At 48.7% G+C, this 20311-nt stretch overlaps 1 protein-coding gene and 1 pseudogene across 1 annotated transcript in view; both read right to left on the bottom strand.

Moving 5' to 3' along the window:
* SLCO2A1 (solute carrier organic anion transporter family member 2A1) overlaps positions 1–16940 on the bottom strand; it is a 94933-nt gene extending 77993 nt beyond the window's left edge. The window contains exon 1 of the mRNA XM_052636455.1: positions 16845–16940. Coding sequence (XP_052492415.1) covers positions 16845–16940 — 96 coding nt within the window. The remainder of the gene's footprint in view (positions 1–16844) is intronic.
* LOC128044191 (KAT8 regulatory NSL complex subunit 2-like) lies at positions 677–1893 on the bottom strand (annotated as a pseudogene).
* Positions 16941–20311: the final 3371 nt, after the last annotated feature.

The raw sequence follows: 20311 nt of genomic DNA, 5'->3' as shown, positions 1-20311 counted from the left end.
CCAGCCTCTTTGAATACATGAGCTTTCGCATCACTGAATTTCAGTTAATTCAGTAATTCTGAAAAGTGTAAAGGGCACTGTGTTTCTTTTATATAACTTTTAACATTTAATAGAAACTATATATAATATTTTTTATTGGATCTTACATAAGATAGCCACTACAGAAACTTAACAGTTTAGAAGCAAGATGGATGGTTAAGAAGGGCCCAGTCCTGCGGGCTATTTTCTCAGAGGCTATAGGTCAGAGACCACTGAGGAGAGGAGCTTCAGATGACTCAATTAGGGAAGAGGTGAGGAAAGGCTAAAATATAGGCTGCTGGACAGAGATAATGAGCCACTGGGATTATCGCTATCCCAAGGCTTGGGAAAGAGCATTACAAAAATCTCTCTCCCCTTAGGCACAGCCCCAATCTCAGCAGCTATGACGGGAATCACCTACTCTCTTCTTTGCCTAGAGTGGGAAAACATCACAATTTAAAACAAAAACAAAAACATTACAATTTAAAGACACTATTGGTCCCTGCCCCCAACATTTGATTAGACTATATAGCATTCAATAATCCAGAAGAAAAACAAGGTAGCCCGGGTTGTCCTTTAGTGAGAGACAGTCAGAAATACTTCCTTAGAGAATGGGAAATACAAATCCCCCAAGGTCAACTGGTTTCCAAAACAACGATCAGCTGACATGGGCGGGTTCTGGCTTCCCGTGTGCAGCAGCCACTCCACTCTGAGGCAATGGTTTGCAGAGGCTTTCTCAGAATTTTGAGATCCCTGTGATCGGCACCCAGCTCCAGCAATCTGCGTGTGGTCCAAAACGTCCACTGGATCTTCAGCGATTTCTTTGACCAGATGATCTTCAAGGGTTAGTGAAGGGTCAAAAAGCAAGGGTGAAGGAGGGCACTGCATACCATCACCCACAGCTCGGGCTTCTACGTCTGAGGCAACTTGAAATGCAGTGGGCAGCAGAAAGGAGCTTCAGAATGGCTGACAGGAACTGGTTTGTTGCAGGGCGCCTGTTCACGCCCCTGGCAGCACTGAAGACAGCCCGATCTGTGTCCTCACAAACAGGAGTCTGGTCACTGGAATCGACAAAGACCAAGCACCTCTGAGTGAAAAGAGTGGTGCGAGACAGTTAGGCAGTACCGTGTGTGGCCGGCTTCCTGCGCTCCTACAGCTTGCCTGTGTAGTAAGGCTTCCACTCCATAGTGCTGACGATACCACTGAAGACATTTTAGATGCTGTAATTTCTCTCGTTCTTTGGCCAGAGGTCTCTCCGGGCCACTCAGGAGATTACCACCTAGAGCTTCATGTTCCGCTTTGTAACTATGTAAGCAACATTGCTTCTTCTCTTTGAGCAGATGCTGAAGTCATTTAAACTGGTCAGTGCACAAAAACTTCAAACGAATAAGCTTCTCATGCATAATCAAGGCCACTTCTTCAGCTATGTAGATGCCAGCATGTTCGAAATTTGGCTGGCTTCACTGCGGCTACATTTTGGAGTCTAAGACCCAGCTCTGTCCCACCATGTGAGCTCAGCTGGCACAAGAATGCTTCACCCAAAAGCCCTGGACTGGTCTCCTTCGCTTGAGCATGAAGTACCAGGGCATTCCCACGGGCATGTTCAGCACAGAAGGGCACCCCATCTTTCTTCTCAGGCTTTGGGGCAGCACTGGGACATCTTTTTCCATTTTTCGCCTCTTGCAAGGCACATTCTTGTCTTCGAGGATATGCTGAGCACAACTCCTGCCCCACCAGACAAGGTTGCGAGCATGGGCGATGAATGAGTGAACAGCACAGGGCCTCTTGAGACCTGGGCACTGGGGTGATCCTCACTCGATCGGTTAGCAAGATGTGGACCCGCATCCTGGTCATACTGAAACCTCTGCCGCTGCGCCGCTCCACTCCAGCGCTGTTTCTATAGCTCAGTTTTATCATTACTTGTGTGGATTCTACACAGTAGGTTAAAAATGTTGTACAAGTCATAATGGGCAATGAAGGCAGGGCCAGACGGGAGGACTTTCACATACAAACAAGAGGGAGAAGTGGGCCCTGCCACCCGTCTTCTCCTGGAAGCCTCCAATTCCTTCCTGCCATGAGGTTTATTTCCATCCTGGGTACCGTCCTTGACCTGCCATAGTCTCCTCTCCCACCCTATAGTCAGGGGCTGGAAGTCCATTCTTATAAAATGTCACAGCAAGGGAGGCAGTGGGGTGACCAACTTATCCCCATCTGCCCAGAACATCTTCAGTTTTAAAACTGAACGATGGGGAACACGTGTACACCCATGGCGGATTCATATTGATGTATGGCAAAACCAATACAATATTGTAAAGTAATTAGGCTCCAATTAAAATAAATAAATTTATATCAAAAAAAACCACCCTGAAAGTCTACATCCTGGGAATCCCCTCGGTCCTACATATACCGAGGCCGTGGGTCACGCTGAGAGGCAGGGCGCTACAGATCCTTGTCTCTTGGAAACATGGGGGCCTCTTTGGGAGCTGAGTGCAACCAGTGACAACTGGGGAAGTGCCTCCACAGTAGACATGCAGTACAGGCTTGTGAGCGAAAGATGCTTAGCTCCCCCCACTTCCCTCAAATGCACTGTGAATAAAAGGCAAAGCAGGACAATCTCATCAGGGCCTGGACACGGCAGGAAGGACTCCTAAAACCAGTTTAATCCATCCTGCAGTCTCTCAGGCAGCCAGTAGGGCAGGACCAGTGTGGCCCTTGCTGCCTGCTGTCTGCCCCCAACCAGGCACCCCCTCTCCCCAAGCCCACAGGGGCCTCACTGCATCCTCTAGCCAGCTCGTCTCCTGGGGTGTCCCAGGGGCTCAGCCCAGGCATGGCCTGCACCCACATCCCATACCTATCCCACTGACATTTCCTAGGTATCGTTCCCTCCATGCCCAACAAGCTGGCTGGGTGAGTTAATCACATAAACTAGTTCTAACTTGAGGCCTGTGGTATCATTTCCCAAACTCTACCTGGGGTCACACCTGGAAGACCTGAGCCAAACATGGTGTGGCTTCTTGGAGCATCAGTGTTACTACAACATTTGGGGGTAGACACAACATATTATTTGGAAGCACACAGATATATTGTGGGAGAAAAATATAAAATTCACTTGATTCTAGGATAAAATGTCAACTACCACAGAAACGCAATAATCACTGTTAATTAAACCACATCTCCAGAGCCCACCTTCATCCCCTTGTCCTCCTCCAGTGTGGACATCTGGTCACTCCTTTAGAATTCAGGGCCAGTCACTAGCTTACTGAAGCTTACTGGTGCCACCTGCATTTTAACTGAGGCCTTCTGTGCTCCAGGGCACATCTCCCAAGGGCGTTGGATGGGACAGACTTCAGAACATATATAGTTAAGGCTGATGTTTGGGTAAACAAAACTCATCACTGGGACTCTCGGGGTCCTAAAGGACTTGCTGCTGCTGCTGCTGCTAAGTCGCTTCAGTCGTGTCCAACTCTGTGCGACCCCAGAGACAGCAGCCCACCAGGCTCCCCCGTCCCCGGGATTCTCCAGGCAAGAACACTGGAGTGGGTTGCCATTTCCTTCTCCAATGCATGAAAGTGAAAAGTGAAAGTGAAGTCGCTCAGTCATGTCTGACTCTTCGCGACCCTATGGACTGCAGCCCACCAGGCTCCTCTGTCCATGGGATTTTCCAGGCAACAGTACTGGAATGGGTACACACTAAATCTTAAAGAAAGGGTTAGTGTTCCCACATTTCTAGAGGCAGAAGTCAACCCTGTAGGGGTCAGTGCCGATGCTGACCAGACTGAGTGTCCCACAGGTCACAAGTCCTGGGGTTACTGCCCCAGCTGGGGCTCTCTGCTCAACCCACAGCCTCTGTGACATTTCCACCCAACAAGGTGACGAGGCTGGGGAGATGGTGAGAGGGCTGATCACTGCACAGCATCATCCCAGCCATTCAGCCTGCAGTGTAGTCTGAGTCTCTGGGCCTTGGTTTCATCCATCGCTTCTGATCAAATTTAATCCATTCCAGGGAATCAAGGTCCTCTAAATAAACAGAGCTGAGATTAATTGCAGACAACCCAGCCAGCCCATACCCTCCTCTTTTGCCAGGTTTCAGAGCAAGGTGGCGGCCGAGAAGAGCAACCACACATCCAAGGAGCAGTGGCTGCACGGGCGCAGGAGGGCCGAGAGGAGCTACTCCACGTTCAAGGTCAGGAGGGGCAGCGGTGAGGAGATACCCCTCATCCAAGGTAAGGAGCCGTGGCTGCGCTTTGCGGGAGCAGCCGTGAAGAAATACCCCACGTCCAAAGCAAGAGAAACCCAAGTAAGATGGTAGGTGCTGCGAGAGGGCATCAGAGGGCAGACACACTGAAACCATACTCACAGGAAACTAGTCAATCTAATCACATGGACAACAGCCTTGTCTAACTCAATGAAACTAAGCCATGCCGTGTGGGACCACCCAAGATGGGTGGGTCATGGTGGAGAGGTCTGACAGAATGTGGTCACTGGAGAAGGGAATGGCAAGCCACTTCAGTATTCTTGCCTTGAGAACCCCATGAACAGTATGAAAAGGCAAAATGATAGGACACTGAAAGAGGAACTCCCCAGGTCATTAGGTGCCCAATATGCTACTGGAGATCAGTGGAGAAATAACTCCAGAAAGAATGAAGGGATGGAGCCAAAGCAAAAACAATACCCAGTTGTGGATGTGACTGGTGATAGAAGCAAGATCCAATGCTGTATAGGAACCTGGAATGTTAGGTCCATGAATCAAGGCAAATTGGAAGTGGTCAAACAGGACATGGCAAGAGTGAATGTTGACATTCTAGGAATCAGCAAGCTAAAATGGACTGGAATGGGTGAATTTAACTCAGATGACCATTATATCTACTACTGCGGGCAGGAATCCCTCAGAAGAAATGGAGTAGCCATCATGGTCAACAAAAGAGTCCAGAATGCAGTACTTGGATGCAACCTCAAAAATGACAGAAAGATATCCGTTCGTTTCCAAGGCAAACCATTCACTATCACAGTGATCCAAGCTTATGCCCCAACCAGTAACGCTAAAGAAGCTGAAGTTGAACAGTTCTATGAAGACCTACAAGATCTTTTAGAACTAACACCCAAAAAAGATGTCCTTTTCATTATAGGGGACTGGAATGCAAACATAGGAAGTCAAGAAACACCTGGAGTAACAGGCAAATTTGGCCTTGGAATACAGAATGAAGCAGGGCAAAGGCTAATAGAGTTTTGCCAAGAGAACGCACTGGTCATAGCAAACACCCTCTTCCAACAACACAAGAGAAGACTCTACACATGGACATCACCAGATGGTCAACACCGAAATCAGATTGATTATATTCTTTGCAGCCAAACATGGAGAAGCTTTATACAGTCAGCAAAAACCAGACCGGGAGCTGACTGTGGCTCAGATCATGAACTCCTTATTGCCAAATTCAGACTTAAATTGAAGAAAGTAGGGAAAAGCACTAGCCCATTCAGGTATGACCTAAATAAAATCCCTTATGATCATACAGTGGAAGTGAGAAATAGATTTAAGGGACTAGATCTGATAAGAGTACCTGATGAACTATGGAATGAGGTTCATGACATTGTACAGGAGACAGGGAGCAAGACCATCCCCATGGAAAAGAAATGCAAAAAAGCAAAATGGCTGTCTGGGGAGGCCTTACAAATAGCTGTGAAAAGAAGAGAAGTGAAAAGCAAAGGAGAAAAGGAAAGATATAAGCATCTGAATGCAGAGTTCCAGAGAATAGCAAGAAGAGATAAGAAAGGCTTCCTCAGCAATCAATGCAAAGAAATGGAGGAAAAGAACAGAATGGGAAAGACTAGAGATCTCGTCAAGAAAATTAGAGATACCAAGGGAACATTTCATGCAAAGATGGGCTCAATAAAGGACAGAAATGGTATGGGCCTAACAGAAGCAGAAGATATTAAGAAGAGGGGGCAAGAATACACAGAAGAACTGTACAAAAAAGATCTTTACGACTAAGATAATCACAATGGTGTGATCACTCACCTAGAGCCAGACATCCTGGATTGTGAAGTCAAGTGGGCCTTAGAAAGCATCACTACGAACAAAGCTAGTGGAGGTGATGGAATTCCAGTTGAGCTATTTCAAATCCTGAAAGATGATGCTGTGAAAGTGCTGCACTCAATATGCCAGCAAGTTTGGAAAACTCAGCAGTGGCCACAGGACTGGAAAAGGTCTGTTTTTATTCCAATTCCAAAGAAAGGCAATGCCAAAGAATCCTCAAACTACCACACAATTGCACTCATCTCACATGGTAGTAAAGTAATGCTCAAAATTCTCCAAGCTGGCTTCAGCAGTACGTGAACCATGAACTTCCAGATGTTCAAGCTGCTTTTAGAAAAGGCAGAGGAACCAGAGATCAAATTGCCAACGTCCGCTGGATCATGGAAAAAGCAAAAGAGTTCCAGAAAAACATCTATTTCTGCTTTATTGACTATGCCAAAGCCTTTGACTGTGTGGATCACAATAAACTGTGGAAAATTCTGAAGGAAATGGAAATACGAGACCACCTGACCTGCCTCTTGAGAAACTTATGTGCTAGTCAGGAAGCAAGAGTTAGAACTGGACATGGAACAACAGACTGGTTCCAAATAGGAAAAGGAGTACGTCAAGGCTGTATATTGTCACCCTGCTTATTTAACTTATATGCAGAGTATATCATGAGAAACGCTGGGCTGGAAGAAGCACAAGCTGGAATCAAGATTGCAGGGAGAAATATCAATAACCTCAGATATGCCGATGACACCACCCTTATGGCAGAAGGTGAAGAGGAACTAAAAAGCCTCTTGATAAGTGAAAGAGGAGAGTGAAAAAGTTGGCTTAAAGCTCAACATTCAGAAAACGAAGATCATGGCATCCGGTCCCATCACTGCATGAGAAATAGATGGGGAAACAGTGGAAACAGTGTCAGACTTTATTTTTTGGGGCTCCAAAATCACTGCAGATGGTGACTGCAGCCATGAAATTAAAAGACGCTTACTCCTTGGAAGGAAAGTTATGACCAACCTAGATAGCATATTCGAAAGCAGAGACGTTACTTTGCAAACAAAGGTCCGTCTAGTCAAGGCTATGGTTTTTCCAGTGGTCATGTATGGATGTGAGAGTTGGACTGTGAAGAAAGCTGAGTGCCAAAGAATTGATGCTTTTGAACTGTGGTGTTGGAGAAGACTCTTGAGAGTCCCTTGGACTGCAAGGAGATCCAACCAGTCGATTCTAAAGGAGATCAGCCCTGGGTGTTCTTTGCAAGAACTGATTCTAAAGCTGAAACTCCAATACTTCGGCCACCTCATGTGAAGCGGTGACTCACTGGAAAAGACTCTGATGGTGGGAGGAATTGGGGGCAGGAGGAGAATGGGACGACAGAGGATGAGATGGCTGGATGGCATCACCGACTCGATGGACATGAGTTTGAGTGTACTCCAGGAGTTGGTGATGGACAGGGAGGCCTGGCGTGCTGCGATTCATGGGGTCGCAAAGAGTTGGACACAACTGAGCAACTGAACTGAACTGACCTCAGAGCAGGTCTCCCAGCAAAGCTCAGATCCAACTGGCCCTACTCCTGGTCTCATCTCAATCAGCAACTTGTTAGCATGAGATGGGAATCTGAGAACCTAAAAGGACCTCAGAGATCACTAAGCTCAGACCCAAATGTTCATGGACAAGAGAATCTGGAACTGAGAGGCATTCTGTGGCCATGGGAAGGAGGGGGTTGGGAGTGAGCTGACACCTGCGGGAATTCCTGCTTTGCCACTGACTGGATCTGTGGCCTTGGATGAACCTAGATTTCCAGTATGAAATGGAAATGCTTATACCTCCTTTGCAGGGCTGTTATTATGAATAGAAAAAGTTTAGAAACGTATACTGAAAAGTCAAATTCAAGGGAAAAGACAACCATTTAGCTCAAGCCAGAAGAAAAGCTGGAGCATGTAAATACATAAAATTCCATCCAGTTACTAAAAGCAAGCTTTAAATCTGCTCTTAACTCTTCCTAAAAGGCAAAGGAGAAGGGAAACGGAGTGGGTGATAAGATTTGGTAATCATACCATTGCAGGATGAAAGTCAAATTTTACCTGATAGCGAGACTTGCTGTTTAGCTACAGTAATCAACACATGGGGGCAGAGAGATAAACACATATCAATGAAGCATGATAGAAAACCCTGAATGGACCCACACAAGTATGGCCGACTGATCTTCGACAAAGACCCAGAGGCAGTCTAATAGAGTACGGACAGTCTTGTCAACAAACGGTGCAGGAACCATTTATTTGTCCCTAACCGCAGGCAAAACAATGAAACCTTGACTTAAACCTCACACTTGTACAAAAAATTAACTCAAAATGAGTCACAGATTGAAATGTAAAAAAAAAATACATAAAACTTTTAGAAGAAACACAGGATTTCTCTTTTATGAGTTAGGATTTGGTGAAGAGTTTTTAGACAACAATAAAAGCAGGATCCATAAGTTTAAAAATGGATAAATTAGACTTTAAGTTAAGTGTTAAGTGAAGTGAAGTCGCTCAGTCGTGTCCGACTCTTTGTGACCCCATGGACTGTAGCCTACCAGGCTCCTCCCTCCATGGGATTCTCCAAGCAAGAGAACTGGAGTGGGTTGCCATTTCCTTCTCCAGGGGATATTCCTGACCCAGGGATCGAATCCGGGTCTCCCGCATTCCAGGCAGACACTTTAACCTCTGAGCCATAGACTTTATTGGAATCAAAACCTTTTTCTCTGTGAAAGATTCTGCTGAGAGGATGAAAAGCTACAGACTGGGAGAAAATGTTTGCAAACAGTATGCCCAATGAAGGACTTGTATCTCATATACGCAAAAGAAAAAAATCTCAAAACAATAATTCAAAAATACAATAAGAAAAGGGACAAAATACATGAACACATATTTCAGTGAAGACGGTATTGCTGCTGTTGCTGGTTAGTCACTCAGTCGTGTCTGACTCCTTGCAACCCCGTGGAGTGTGGCCTGCCAGGCTCCTCTGTCTACTATGGAATTCTCCAGGCATGAATAGTGGAGTGGGTTGCAATTTTCTTCTCCACGGGATCTTCCTAACCCAGGGATCGAACCTCAGGCTCCTGCATTGCGGGCGGGTTCTTTACCAACTGAGCCAGCAGGGAAGCCTGAAGAGGGTATACACCTGGCAAATGAGCACATGAAGAGATGTTTAATAGCGACAGCCAATTGGGAAATGCAAATCAAGACCACACTGAGATCTCACTACACACCAATCCAAACAACTAAAATACTCCTAGTTCCCTGAGACCTTGCAGGGGTCACCACCCCTCTTTGGGTCCATTTTTCATTTGGAGGAGGTTCTGGCCAGTTTTGACATTCTATTGTTGTATAAAAATGGGGTCTTCCAGTTTATTTTCACCAGTGGCAGTGCCCTTCTGTAGGAGAGGAATTCTTTCAAAAAAAAAAGGATAGCTAAAATAAAAGACAGTAACAACATCAGTTCAGTAGAGGAACTGAATTTCTCAAACCTTGCTAGTGCAAATGTAAGATGTTATACCCACTCTGGAAAATAGTTTGGCAGTTTCTTTAAGAAAAAAAAAATCAACAGGAAACCACCATGCGACCCAGAAAATGCACTCCTGGGCTTTTCATTTCAGTTCAGTTGACCAGTCGTGTCCGACTCCACGGCCCCAGAGACTGCAGCACGCCAAGTTTCCCTGTCCATCTCCAACTCCCGGAGCTGGCTCAAACTCATGTCCATCGAGTCAGTGATGCCATCCAACCATTTCATCCTCTTTCATCCCCTTTACCTCCTACCTTCAATCTTTCCCAGAATTAGGGTTTTTACCCCAGCAAAATGAGAATTTATGCCCACACAAAAACCTATACATGATTGTTCATAGCAGCTTTATCTGTAATAGCCCCAAACTGGAACAACCCACACATCCTTCAGAAGGTGAATGGCTGGACAAATCATGATAACATCCATGCCATGGAACAGTATTCAGCAATAAAGAGGAACAAACTATTGATACATGGAACAACTTGGAATGATCTCAAGGGCATTATGCTGAATGAAAAAAGCAATCTCAAAAGGTCACACATATATTTCATGATTTCATTTATATCATGTTCTCAAAATGACTAAGTTACAGTGCTAGAGAACATATTAGCGTCGTCAGAAGGAGATCTCGGTGGCAATGGGATAGTCTTAAAGCAGAGGGATGGCAGTTCCCTGAATCTGTACACGTGATCGAATGGCCTAGAACTATACTCACACATTACTGCAATGTCATTCCCCTGTTTTTGGTCTTACATTGCAGCTATGTAAGGTGAAACCCTTGGAAGGAACAAGGTAAAAAGTACATAGGTCCTCTCAGCACCATTTTTCCTATGAATCTGTAATTATTTCAAAATAAATCCTTCTTCCACTTGCCTTCCTGATAGCTCAGTTGGTAAAGAATCTGCCTGCAATGCAGGAGACCCCGGGTTGATTCCTAGATCAGGAAGATCTGCTGGAGAAGGGATAGGCTACCCACTCCAGTATTCTTGGGCTTCCCTTGTGGCTCAGCTGGTAAAGAATCTGCCTGCAATGTGGGAGACCTGGGTTCGATCCCTGGGTTGGGAGGATCCGCTGGAGAAGGGAAAGGCTGTCCACTCCAGTATTCTGGCCTGGACAATTCCATGGACTGTATACTCTATGGGGTCGCAAAGAGTTGGACACGACTGAGTGGCTTTTACTTTCACTTTCCACTTGTTAAATTCATCACCAGGAGACAAAATGAAAACCAGGAAAGGGCTTGAGGCACAGTCACAGGAGGAAAGGATGTGAATAACCTTTGACCTCCACCCCACCCAGTCCCATAATTCTCCCTCCTTGACCCCCAACACCCATAAGCAGAGCAGGGTGGGCCTCTCAGGGGACAGACACCCTGGAGAGCATAACATATGCTGTCCCTTGTGTCAGAGAAACAGCCCAGGAAGGAAAGAGCATGTCAGCCCATAGGCGGATGAGGGCATTCTCTGACCCAGGGGATTCTCTTCAGTGTCTCCCGAGGCATGGATTGCAGGTTGTGGGGATGTAGCACTTTCCTCTGGAAACTGAGAAGTTAAGCCCAAGCTGCTGCCCCACGGCTGGGGGTCAGAAGCCTCTGGACATTATGGACACAGGCCAGAACAAAGCACCCCTCCCTCACTTGGGGGGTCACCAGAGTCACTCAGGCCCAGCTGTGAGATCTCCTTCTTCCCACTGCTCTTCCCCCGCCTTCCACCCCCACTGACAGGACAGCCATTATTTCGCTAGGCTGGGACCCTGGGTGTGAAAGTTCCCAAAACGTGGGCAGCAATTACCAATCAACCACTCCTTCTATAAGATAACCCCAGTTTGGCTCCAAAAGTTTCATTTTAAGAAGAAACAGATCTCTTTGAGGTTGCTAGGATATGTTAGCCACCAAGGTTTCGCCCTCACCTCTCTGACTCGTGCCCCAAAAACATTGAATGAACCTGTTCTTAATTTGGAGCTTAGGAGTTCTGAATGCTGAACTGCTCCCCCTGACAACAGCTGGTGAGCGAGTATTCTGCTGCTGCTGCTAAGTCGCTTCAGTCGTGTCCAACTCTGTGCGACCCCATAGATGGCAGCCCACCAGGCTCCCCCGTCCCTGGGATTCTCCAGGCAAGAACACTGGAGTGGGTTGCCATTTCCGTCTCCAAGGCATGAAAGTGAAAAGTGAAAGTGAAGTCGCTCAGTCGTGTCCGACTCTTCACAACCCCATGGACTGCAGCCCACCAGACTCCTCCGTCCATGGGATTTTCCAGGCAAGAGTACTGGAGTGGGGTGCCATTGCCTTCTCCAGAGCAGGTCCTCTACTTCTTAATTTAAAAATTATTTAATAAGAAAAGGAGTTAAAAAAATACAATACACACAGCAATTATTTCTAAGAACTTGTGTTTATAATTTGTATTCAATAACATTCTAACTAGTCTTATGTTACTAAAAAGCATTACATGTTAAAAAAAAAAAAAGAATGCTGTAAGCAAGGTGGCTCAGTGCTAAAGCATCTGTCTGCCAGTGCAGGAGACGTGGGTTCGATCCCTGGGTTGGGAAGATCCCCTGGAGGAGGGAAAGGCAACACACTCCAGTATTCTTGCCTGGAGAATTCCACGGACAGAGGAGCCTGGTATTGCAGTGAAAAGGAAAAATGAGGAATGAGTTTTTCTTTCCCTTTCCTGAGAACAAAGAAGATAAAGAGAACAGTGAACAGTCCCGAACTTTCCTAGTTTTTACTTTTAACTGTTCCTAATCTGGACTGCAGCCATGAAATCAAAAGACGCTTACTCCTTGGAAGAAAAGTTATGATCAACTTAGACAGCATATTCAAAAGCAGAGACATTACTTTGCCAACTAAGGTCCGTCTAGTCAAGGCTATGGTTTTTCCAGTAGTCATGTATGGATGTGAGAGTTGGACTGTGAAGAAGGCTGAGCGCCAAAGAATTGATGCTTTTGAACTGTGGTGTTGGAGAAGACTCTTGAGAGTCCCTTGGACTGCAAGGAGATACAACCAGTCCATTCTGAAGGAGATCAGCCCTGGGATTTCTTTGGAAGGAATGATGCTAAAGACAAAACTCCAGTACTTTGGCCACCTCATGGGAAGAGTTGACTCATTGGAAAAGACTCTGATGCTGGGAGGGATTGGTGGCAGGAGGAGAAGGGGACGACAGAGGATGAGATGGCTGGATGGCATCACTGACTCGATGGACGTTGAGCCTGAGTGAACTCCGGGAGTTGGTGATGGACAGGGAGGCCTGGCATGCTGCGATTCATGAGGTCGCAAAGGGTCGGACACGACTGAGCGACTGAACTGAACTGAACTGAACTGAATCTGTACTCTGTAACTAAGCTTGCTTTTTTGCCCCCTAACTCTGCATGTCCGTAAGTAAGTTTGATTTTCTGCCCCCTAATTCTGCATAAGCTACATTTTGCACCTATTATCTTCTGGTTCTATGCCAATTACATCCTGTATTTGGTGTTCACCTTTATAGCACTCTCTTGGCAGATCAACCCGCAGAAGTTTTTCTGTATCAGAAAGAAGGCCCAAGTGAAAATACACAATGGACCCAACTACTGGGCCACCAGACTGCCAGAGGCTACCTGAAGCCAGCCTGTGGCTATTTTTGAAACAATGCAGGAGGAAGAAGACCAGGTCCTAACACCTTTGCTCCTCATCACTGACCCTTAACCGCAAGCGCTCATCCTATATAAACCCCTAGGCCCCTCCTCAGGAGGGGCGGCACAGTTCTTGAGGCATGAGCCTACTATGTTGCCCTCTCCGCCAGCTAAGGATTAAAGCCACCTTTTTATATCCTCCAGACTCTGTCTCTGTAATTTTTATCCGGCTTCAGTGGGCAGAGAAAGCCAAGATTTTGTTCCCCAACACTGTGGGCTGCGGTCCACGGGGTCACAAAAGAGTCGGACACAACTGAGCAATTATGCAGGCGTGCACACAAGTCAGAAGCAATAGTGACTCTCCAGAGTAAATAACAATTGTACTGACTCCTGCAGAAGGAGGTACCAATGCCTGAGAGTCACCCCATGCCTGAGAGTCACCAGGCTCTTGAAATGAGACCAGGAAGAAAAAAAGATCTGAACCTGTTAGTGCCTATACACATCTGAGCTGCAGCCACTGGTCACAACTGGGGTGTGTCACCAGAGTCTGGAGAAACCCCTGACTGCTCGGAATAAGTACACCCAAGGTATCTCCACGTGCTTATACAGAGCTATCCAGCACTGTGCAATAGACAGGGCCAGGCACACAGGGGTTAGGGTTTGGGGCTCTGACTTCAGAGGCTCACATTCCTGGTTCCTCTACACACCACCCTTTCTATGTATCCACACCCAAGAGACCAGCCTCGCAAAGCCTTGTTTTCCTCATCATTAATGGGAACAGTAACAGTGTAAAGTTGATAGAGCTGTAATGAGGATTGCATATGGGTAAACTATGTCCATAGTTCAAGTACATTCAGACAGATCCATTGCTGTTAGTTACTATTGTTATTTTTGAGATATTATTATTATAAACTGCAGTTTCTCTTAACTATTAACTGTGTCTCACAGAATGAGGTATAATTGGTGGAATAATAGATTCGAAATGACGTTTGTATGCTAAGTCTTGTTTGCTGAGGCAAGAACTGACCTCACAATGATGCCAATACCAGAAAGCCCAGCATGATTTACAAAGCTATTTCCTCTGCCTCTTTCCACATAATCCTTAGGAAGCCCTCCCCCACCAGCCCTGTGGGGGGGCGGGGCGGGTTAGGCATTGTTCATATTACCCAGTTTTTTTCACTTAAGGACTCTGAGGCTCAGGAATGCTTTCCTGTATCACCTAGTTAAGTAAGGGGATGGCATGAGGCTTGAGTCTTAGTCCCCTTATTTCATGCCTTTTCCCAAACCATATGGTATGTGGGGTATTGCAAGAATGTCATAAAGCTTATTGAGCTTCCCATGTGGTTCAGTGGTAAGGAATCTGTCTGCCAGTGCAGGAGGATTTGATCCCTGGGTCAGGAAGTTCCCCTGAAGGAGGAAATAGCAACCCATGCCAGCATTCTTGCCTGGAAATCCCATGGACAGAAGAGCCTGGCAGGCTAGAGTCTATGGGGTTGCAAGAGTTGGACATGACTGAGCGACTGTAAAGCCTATTGGTCAATCTGTCCCAACAAGGAGGAACCTGGAAAAACGATGGGCCCTCAGGCTGGGTGTCCCTTGTTCCTCCCTTATCACACATGTCACAAAACATGTGCAGTCCACACCTCCTGGGAAGGTGCAGGGCAGCCACCAACCTTCTTATTGGGAGGAGGAAATCTCTCATCAAATAGCAAAGCCCCCAAATGTCAGCAATGTCCCCTGGAAGAAAAGGCTTCAGGGAGTTTAACTCATGGAATTCTAGCCCCCAGATTTGCCTTGAGATATCAGATTTCCTACCTGTTTTCAAGCTGGTAAGTGAAGCTAAGTGAAAGTTGCTCCTAACTCTGGCCTTAGAATTATTATGGATTAAGGGAAGAAATGATTGAAAAAATTCTGGTTTTCAGAGTGCAGAAAAACTTTTAACTGGTATGAGTCTTAAGGAGGCCAATTGGCCTGGGCCCAAGCCTCAGGCACGTGTGACTAAATCATCAGCATGTGATAAATTATCTTATATTTATAGATCTTCAAAGAAACTGCTGCCGTAAACTCATTTATTTTAGAGACTCAGGGCGGGTCTAAACAGATCAATCTCATTTGGGGTTACCCTGGCTATGAGCTGTCCCTCCTGCTCCCAACACTAAGAGTGGTGAAAATAGAGGACTTAGCCTCAGTCTGGCTCCCTCCTGGGCCTCTTTCTTTTCAGACCACCTGATGATTACTCTGGCCCTTTCCTCCCAATTGCTAATTTATAAACACCAAATTTTCCACAATTCTCTGCTGAAACCTTCCTAAACTTTCTTAAAATGATGGGACCAAAACCACAGTGTTCTCATCAGGGTCTGGCCAAAGGTGAAGAGATTGGAGGATTATTTTAAACTCTCTCAAAATTTCTGTCTTACTTACATCCAACCATGGAATCAATTCAGCCTAGTGTGGTATGGGGAAAGAACAGAAGCAGGAGTGGGGAGCCCAGCTCTATTGCTAACAATATGTGTAAGTACACAGATGGGTTCCACTGTGACCTCCAGATCCCTTTCTTTTGGACACAAAACCAGCCCAGGGAGACCTTTATCCTTCCTTCGTGTCTTTTGGGTTCCCCTTAATTGTACCACTGGAGGCTTTACCGCCCCAAATCTGACTGCGTGACTGCCATAAACAGCCTGTCTGCACCATCTGCCCTGACTCCAAGGAAACCTGACCTGGGCTCCACCACCTCCCGCATCCTCACCACAGGAGGTGCATTTTGCCCTCCCAGAAGAGGCAAAAAAGCCTGAGTGTGCATTCCACCCTTCCAGTCCTCTTGGACCTGTGAGTGGAGGAAAGCAACCTCACCACACAACTGCCTACACCCAGCTTTTCTTCACCCACTCCCCATAACTTGCCAGGCACCTGCCTAGACTTTATTGCATAGACCAAAAGCCGCTGCTTTCCGGGGGCTAGTTCCGGACCTGGAAAGCTGGTCCAAGAGCTGCAGTGTAGGTTGCCAGCCTCGGGGGAATTCTTAACATTGCAGGCAGCAGCCCCATCAGGTAGCAGAGCCCACGCGCTGGCTGCCGCCCTCAGGGACGAGGAAAGCATAGTGGAGAACGGCTCTTAGGCCACCCACTCAAGCTGAGACGGGCTCTGATCTTCATCTCAGAGGGACCACAGCCTGTCCCCTACAAGGCGCCAGACCAGGCACTTCCAAGCCCACGCCCTTAACAAAGTAACTCCCACAGGAGCCCAAAACCGTGTCCCGGAGATGTTCTTGTTCAAAGAACTGGGCAATTCCCTTCCCTAGTGCCAAGACTACCTGAATAGAGTTGGCCCAATAAGCAGGTAACTTTCATCGCTGTTTCCTACCCCGAGGAGGGCGTGTGAGTAAGCGCACGCACACACATACACACGCACACCCACGCCTGCACACACACATGCACACACACGCGCACACGCACACACGACCAGCACCGGCTTGCCTGGCAGGGCGCCCCATTGCCCGCGGTGCGGGGTCCGCGGAGATGCGCTGGGGAGCGCAGCACCGACCGAGGGACTGCGAGGGTGGGCGCCCGCACCCTCAGCGGCTCCCAGGCGCCTGCAGCACCGACGCCGGGACCGCGCCGACGGTGCGCCCTGTGCGGCTCGGGCTCGACGGCCCCGCTTCTCCGCTCACCTTAATGTTGCTGAAGATAGAGCGGGGATTGCAGCCGGCTCGGCCCGCAGAGGCGGCGCTACCCTGGCGCGCGCCGGGCTTGGACAGGAGCCCCATGGAGGCGGCAGCACGGGGCGGGAGGCCGGGCGAGCGGGGCCGGGGCGCCTGGGCTGCGGCGGGCGGCCAGCGGGTGGCGGGCGCCGTGTCGCTGGCCGGAGGAGAGTGAGCGCGAGGGTGCGCGCCTAGAAGTTTTATAAGTGGCCGCCGCCGCCGATGATGAAACGCGCGCTCCCTCCTCCCTCTTTCCCTTCGGTGTCAAAGGCGCTGCGAGCCCCCGCCCCGCCGCCGCCGCCCCCTCAGACAGGTGTGACGCGGCGGCCGGCGGCGCTTGACCTCTCTCCGGCCGAAGTTGTCTCCGCGTCCGCAGCTGGGCTGGGACCCGCAAGGCTCGACCGCCGCGGGAGAAGGGCCCGCCCGCCGGAGGGTGGGGGCGGGGGGTGGCGGGCCGGGGAGACGGAGGTCTGCAGGGGGAGCGGCCGGCTGCAGAGCGTGGGGGCACCCGCGGCGCTGGCGTGGCAGGGTGGGCGCCGCGGGCGCGCAGACTCGAGGGGGCCAGAGAAGGGATCGGCAGGGCCACGGAGGTGCAAGACAGGAGGCGGGGGCGAGGGGAGCTGAGGGAACCAACGGGAGCCAGGGTGGCTGGAGGGGAGCCGACGTGCGTGAAGGGAGGGGGAGCTTCCGCGCCCCTCCCGATGCGATCTGGGAGATTTACAGAGCCGGTCTCTGCTTGTTTGCACTCGCCGAAAACCTGGGCTCTCAGTTCCGGTGATGGCTCTGAGACTCGCTGAGGCTCTGTTTGTGTCGAGGACTGATTTATATTTAAACTGCTCTTTGCACTAGAGAGGGGCCTGGTAACAAAGGTGGAGAAGTGGGGGCCGCCCCGGGCTGGACCCGAGCCAAGGTAAACTGGAGGTGCTGTCGAGTGTCAGCATGGCTCGCTCTGGCCTGGAGTGTTGCCAGGAGGGTGGGAGTGGGGAGGAGCGGTGAGAGTGGGGCCGTGGACCGACGGGGTACACCCACTGATCTCCTTTTCAGGGCTGGAATAGAACAGACCCTTAGTTTTTTTTCCCCAAGATTTTTCCACCAAGATACATAGTGCTGGAAAGAGAAAGAAGGGGAGACTTCCAAGGGAAGGATAAGAAGGTTCTACCCATAGCAGCTGCACCGAGAAATCTAGTTCTGGAGGTGTTTTTCCAGTTCCCTAATTCCCGTCATTCTTGAAGAGCCAACGTTTTCAAGCCACCATCCCCCGCCCCCCCCCCCCCCCCCACACACACACATCCCCGCTCCCAACTATTCCCAGGAAAAGATGCTCCTCAATTACCAGGAAGATTTGGCTAAGACAGGAGCCACAGGACAGATGGACCACGTAGGTCTCCTATTTCTACCCAAGGCTTGATTGATGCCTTCCTGGGCCTGGTCTGGGCTGTCTGTGTCCAGGGGCTTCTCCTTTCCACCTGCGGCCCCAGGACCCTGGGCACAACAAGCACATAGTGCTGGAGGAAAAGCCACTGGACTGTAGGCGGCTTTAGGCCAGTTGGCTCACCCACAGATCAAGGGTCAACTAGAGAGGCTTTCAGGAGCCCTGCAGCAGGCCCAGATCCAGAGGAAGCATGGAACCGGTTTGGTTAGTAAGCCAGCTTGGAGAATTTGAAACACAAAAATGGCCCCCTACAGAGCACTCAGCATGTGCTGGGCACTGGGCTTTAGCAGCCATGGTGGACTCCACATGGCATTCTGCTAGCACTCCCAGATGCGATGCCACAGAACCCCAGCATTAGCCCAACAGTTATTAGCACTGTTATAATCTGGATTTTACAGATGATGATGAGGTCAACCAAAAAGAGTGCCTGGAAGTCATATAGCTAGTAAGCCATGAAGATGGACCTAGCTTTCCTGACTCCAAAGCCCAGACTTATAGCACTATACCTTTGAAAAGTTATCTATTCTAACAGCCTCATTTCACAAGTGAGACCAAGCAGTTAGCAGAGAAGGCCCAGGTCAAGGTTATGGTCATGTTAGGGCCGCATCACTAGAGCGTCTTCCTCACACACTGAGTGAGGCCTTGCTGTGGTCCTCTGATAGAATCCCAGGCAGGGTCAGCCTCTCCAGCCCCACCTTGTCCTCCTCCATTAATCTTGCCTTTGCCCATTCTCAGGACTAGCATCATCTTTAAAGGAAAGGTTTATTCAGATGTCCACAGATGGTTAGCTGCCATCATCTGCCTTTCCTAGGGGGAGTTCACCTAAATGGAGTGGAGACCCAACAGTTGTGCTAACTGAAGTTGGGACTTCAATGAGTTTTATTGGTCTTTCGTAACAAAAAGGCACTAGTAGGTAGTCCAGACTCACGACCTAGGTCCCTTCAAGATTCTTATGTGTGTGCGCGTCCCTGGGTGCTCAGATGGCAAAGGATCCGCCTGCAGTGCAGGAGACTTGGGTTTGATCCCTCCGTTGGGAAGATCCCCTGGAGAAGGGAATGTCAACCCACTCCAGTATTCTTGCCTGGAAAACCCCATGGCCAGAGGAGCCTAGAGAGCTACAGTGCATGGGGTCACAAAGGGTCAGACTCAGCTGAGCAACTAACACTTTCACTTTCTTGTCCTCATGGCTGGCTCCTCTACCGGCTTCCTCTCCTAATTCCAGGGAGAAGATGGAAAATAGGAAGGGGCTGTGATCACCTCAGGGAAGCAGATCTCTCCTGTGCATGCTCCGCTGCTTTTCCTTAAATCTTGTTGGCCCAAACTGGGTCACACGGTCACCCATTAGAAGGAGGCTAAGAATTGTAGTTAATATCTGACTGCTTCCTTTCAGTGTCTACAGCAACCCATTTCCCCTAAAAGAACACCCTCAGCGTCTGTTTCTAAGATTCTTCTCAGATCCTGTGATTTCAGCAAATACTTCTCAGCACTATAAAAATAAAGCACAAGGACAGTTCCTGACTTCAAAGATTCCAGGATCTCAGGGTGGGGAGCAAGAAGAGAAAGCATCAGAGTGAGGTAGCAAAGAGCTGTTGTACATTGGCTGCGGGAACACAAAAGAAGGGCAACTGGAAAGCTGCCTGGAGGAGGTGACTTTCAAGCTGAGCCCTAGGGACTGTAAGGCCTGGGAGGATTAGAGTGAAAGAAGGTAAATCTACTCCATGATTTCAGTTTGGCTGGAACTGAGACCAGAAGACAGTGAGAAGGTGTGCAGTGAAGATGTTGGAGCACCGAGTGGCATGCAATGAAGTGCAGGTCTTATTTCCAACATGCTGCTGCTGCTAAGTCGCTTCAGTCGTGTCCGACTCTGTGCGACCCCATAGACGGCAGCCCACCAGGCTCCCCCGTCCCTGGGATTCTCCAGGCAAGAACACTGGAGTGGGTTGCCATTTCCTTCTCCAATGCATGAAAGTGAAAAGTGAAAGTGAAGTTGCTCAGTCGTGTCCAA

Source organism: Budorcas taxicolor, chromosome 1 (assembly GCF_023091745.1).
Source record: "Budorcas taxicolor isolate Tak-1 chromosome 1, Takin1.1, whole genome shotgun sequence".
Taxonomy (NCBI): domain Eukaryota; kingdom Metazoa; phylum Chordata; class Mammalia; order Artiodactyla; family Bovidae; genus Budorcas; species Budorcas taxicolor.
This window is presented reverse-complemented; position numbering and strand designations above follow the sequence as displayed.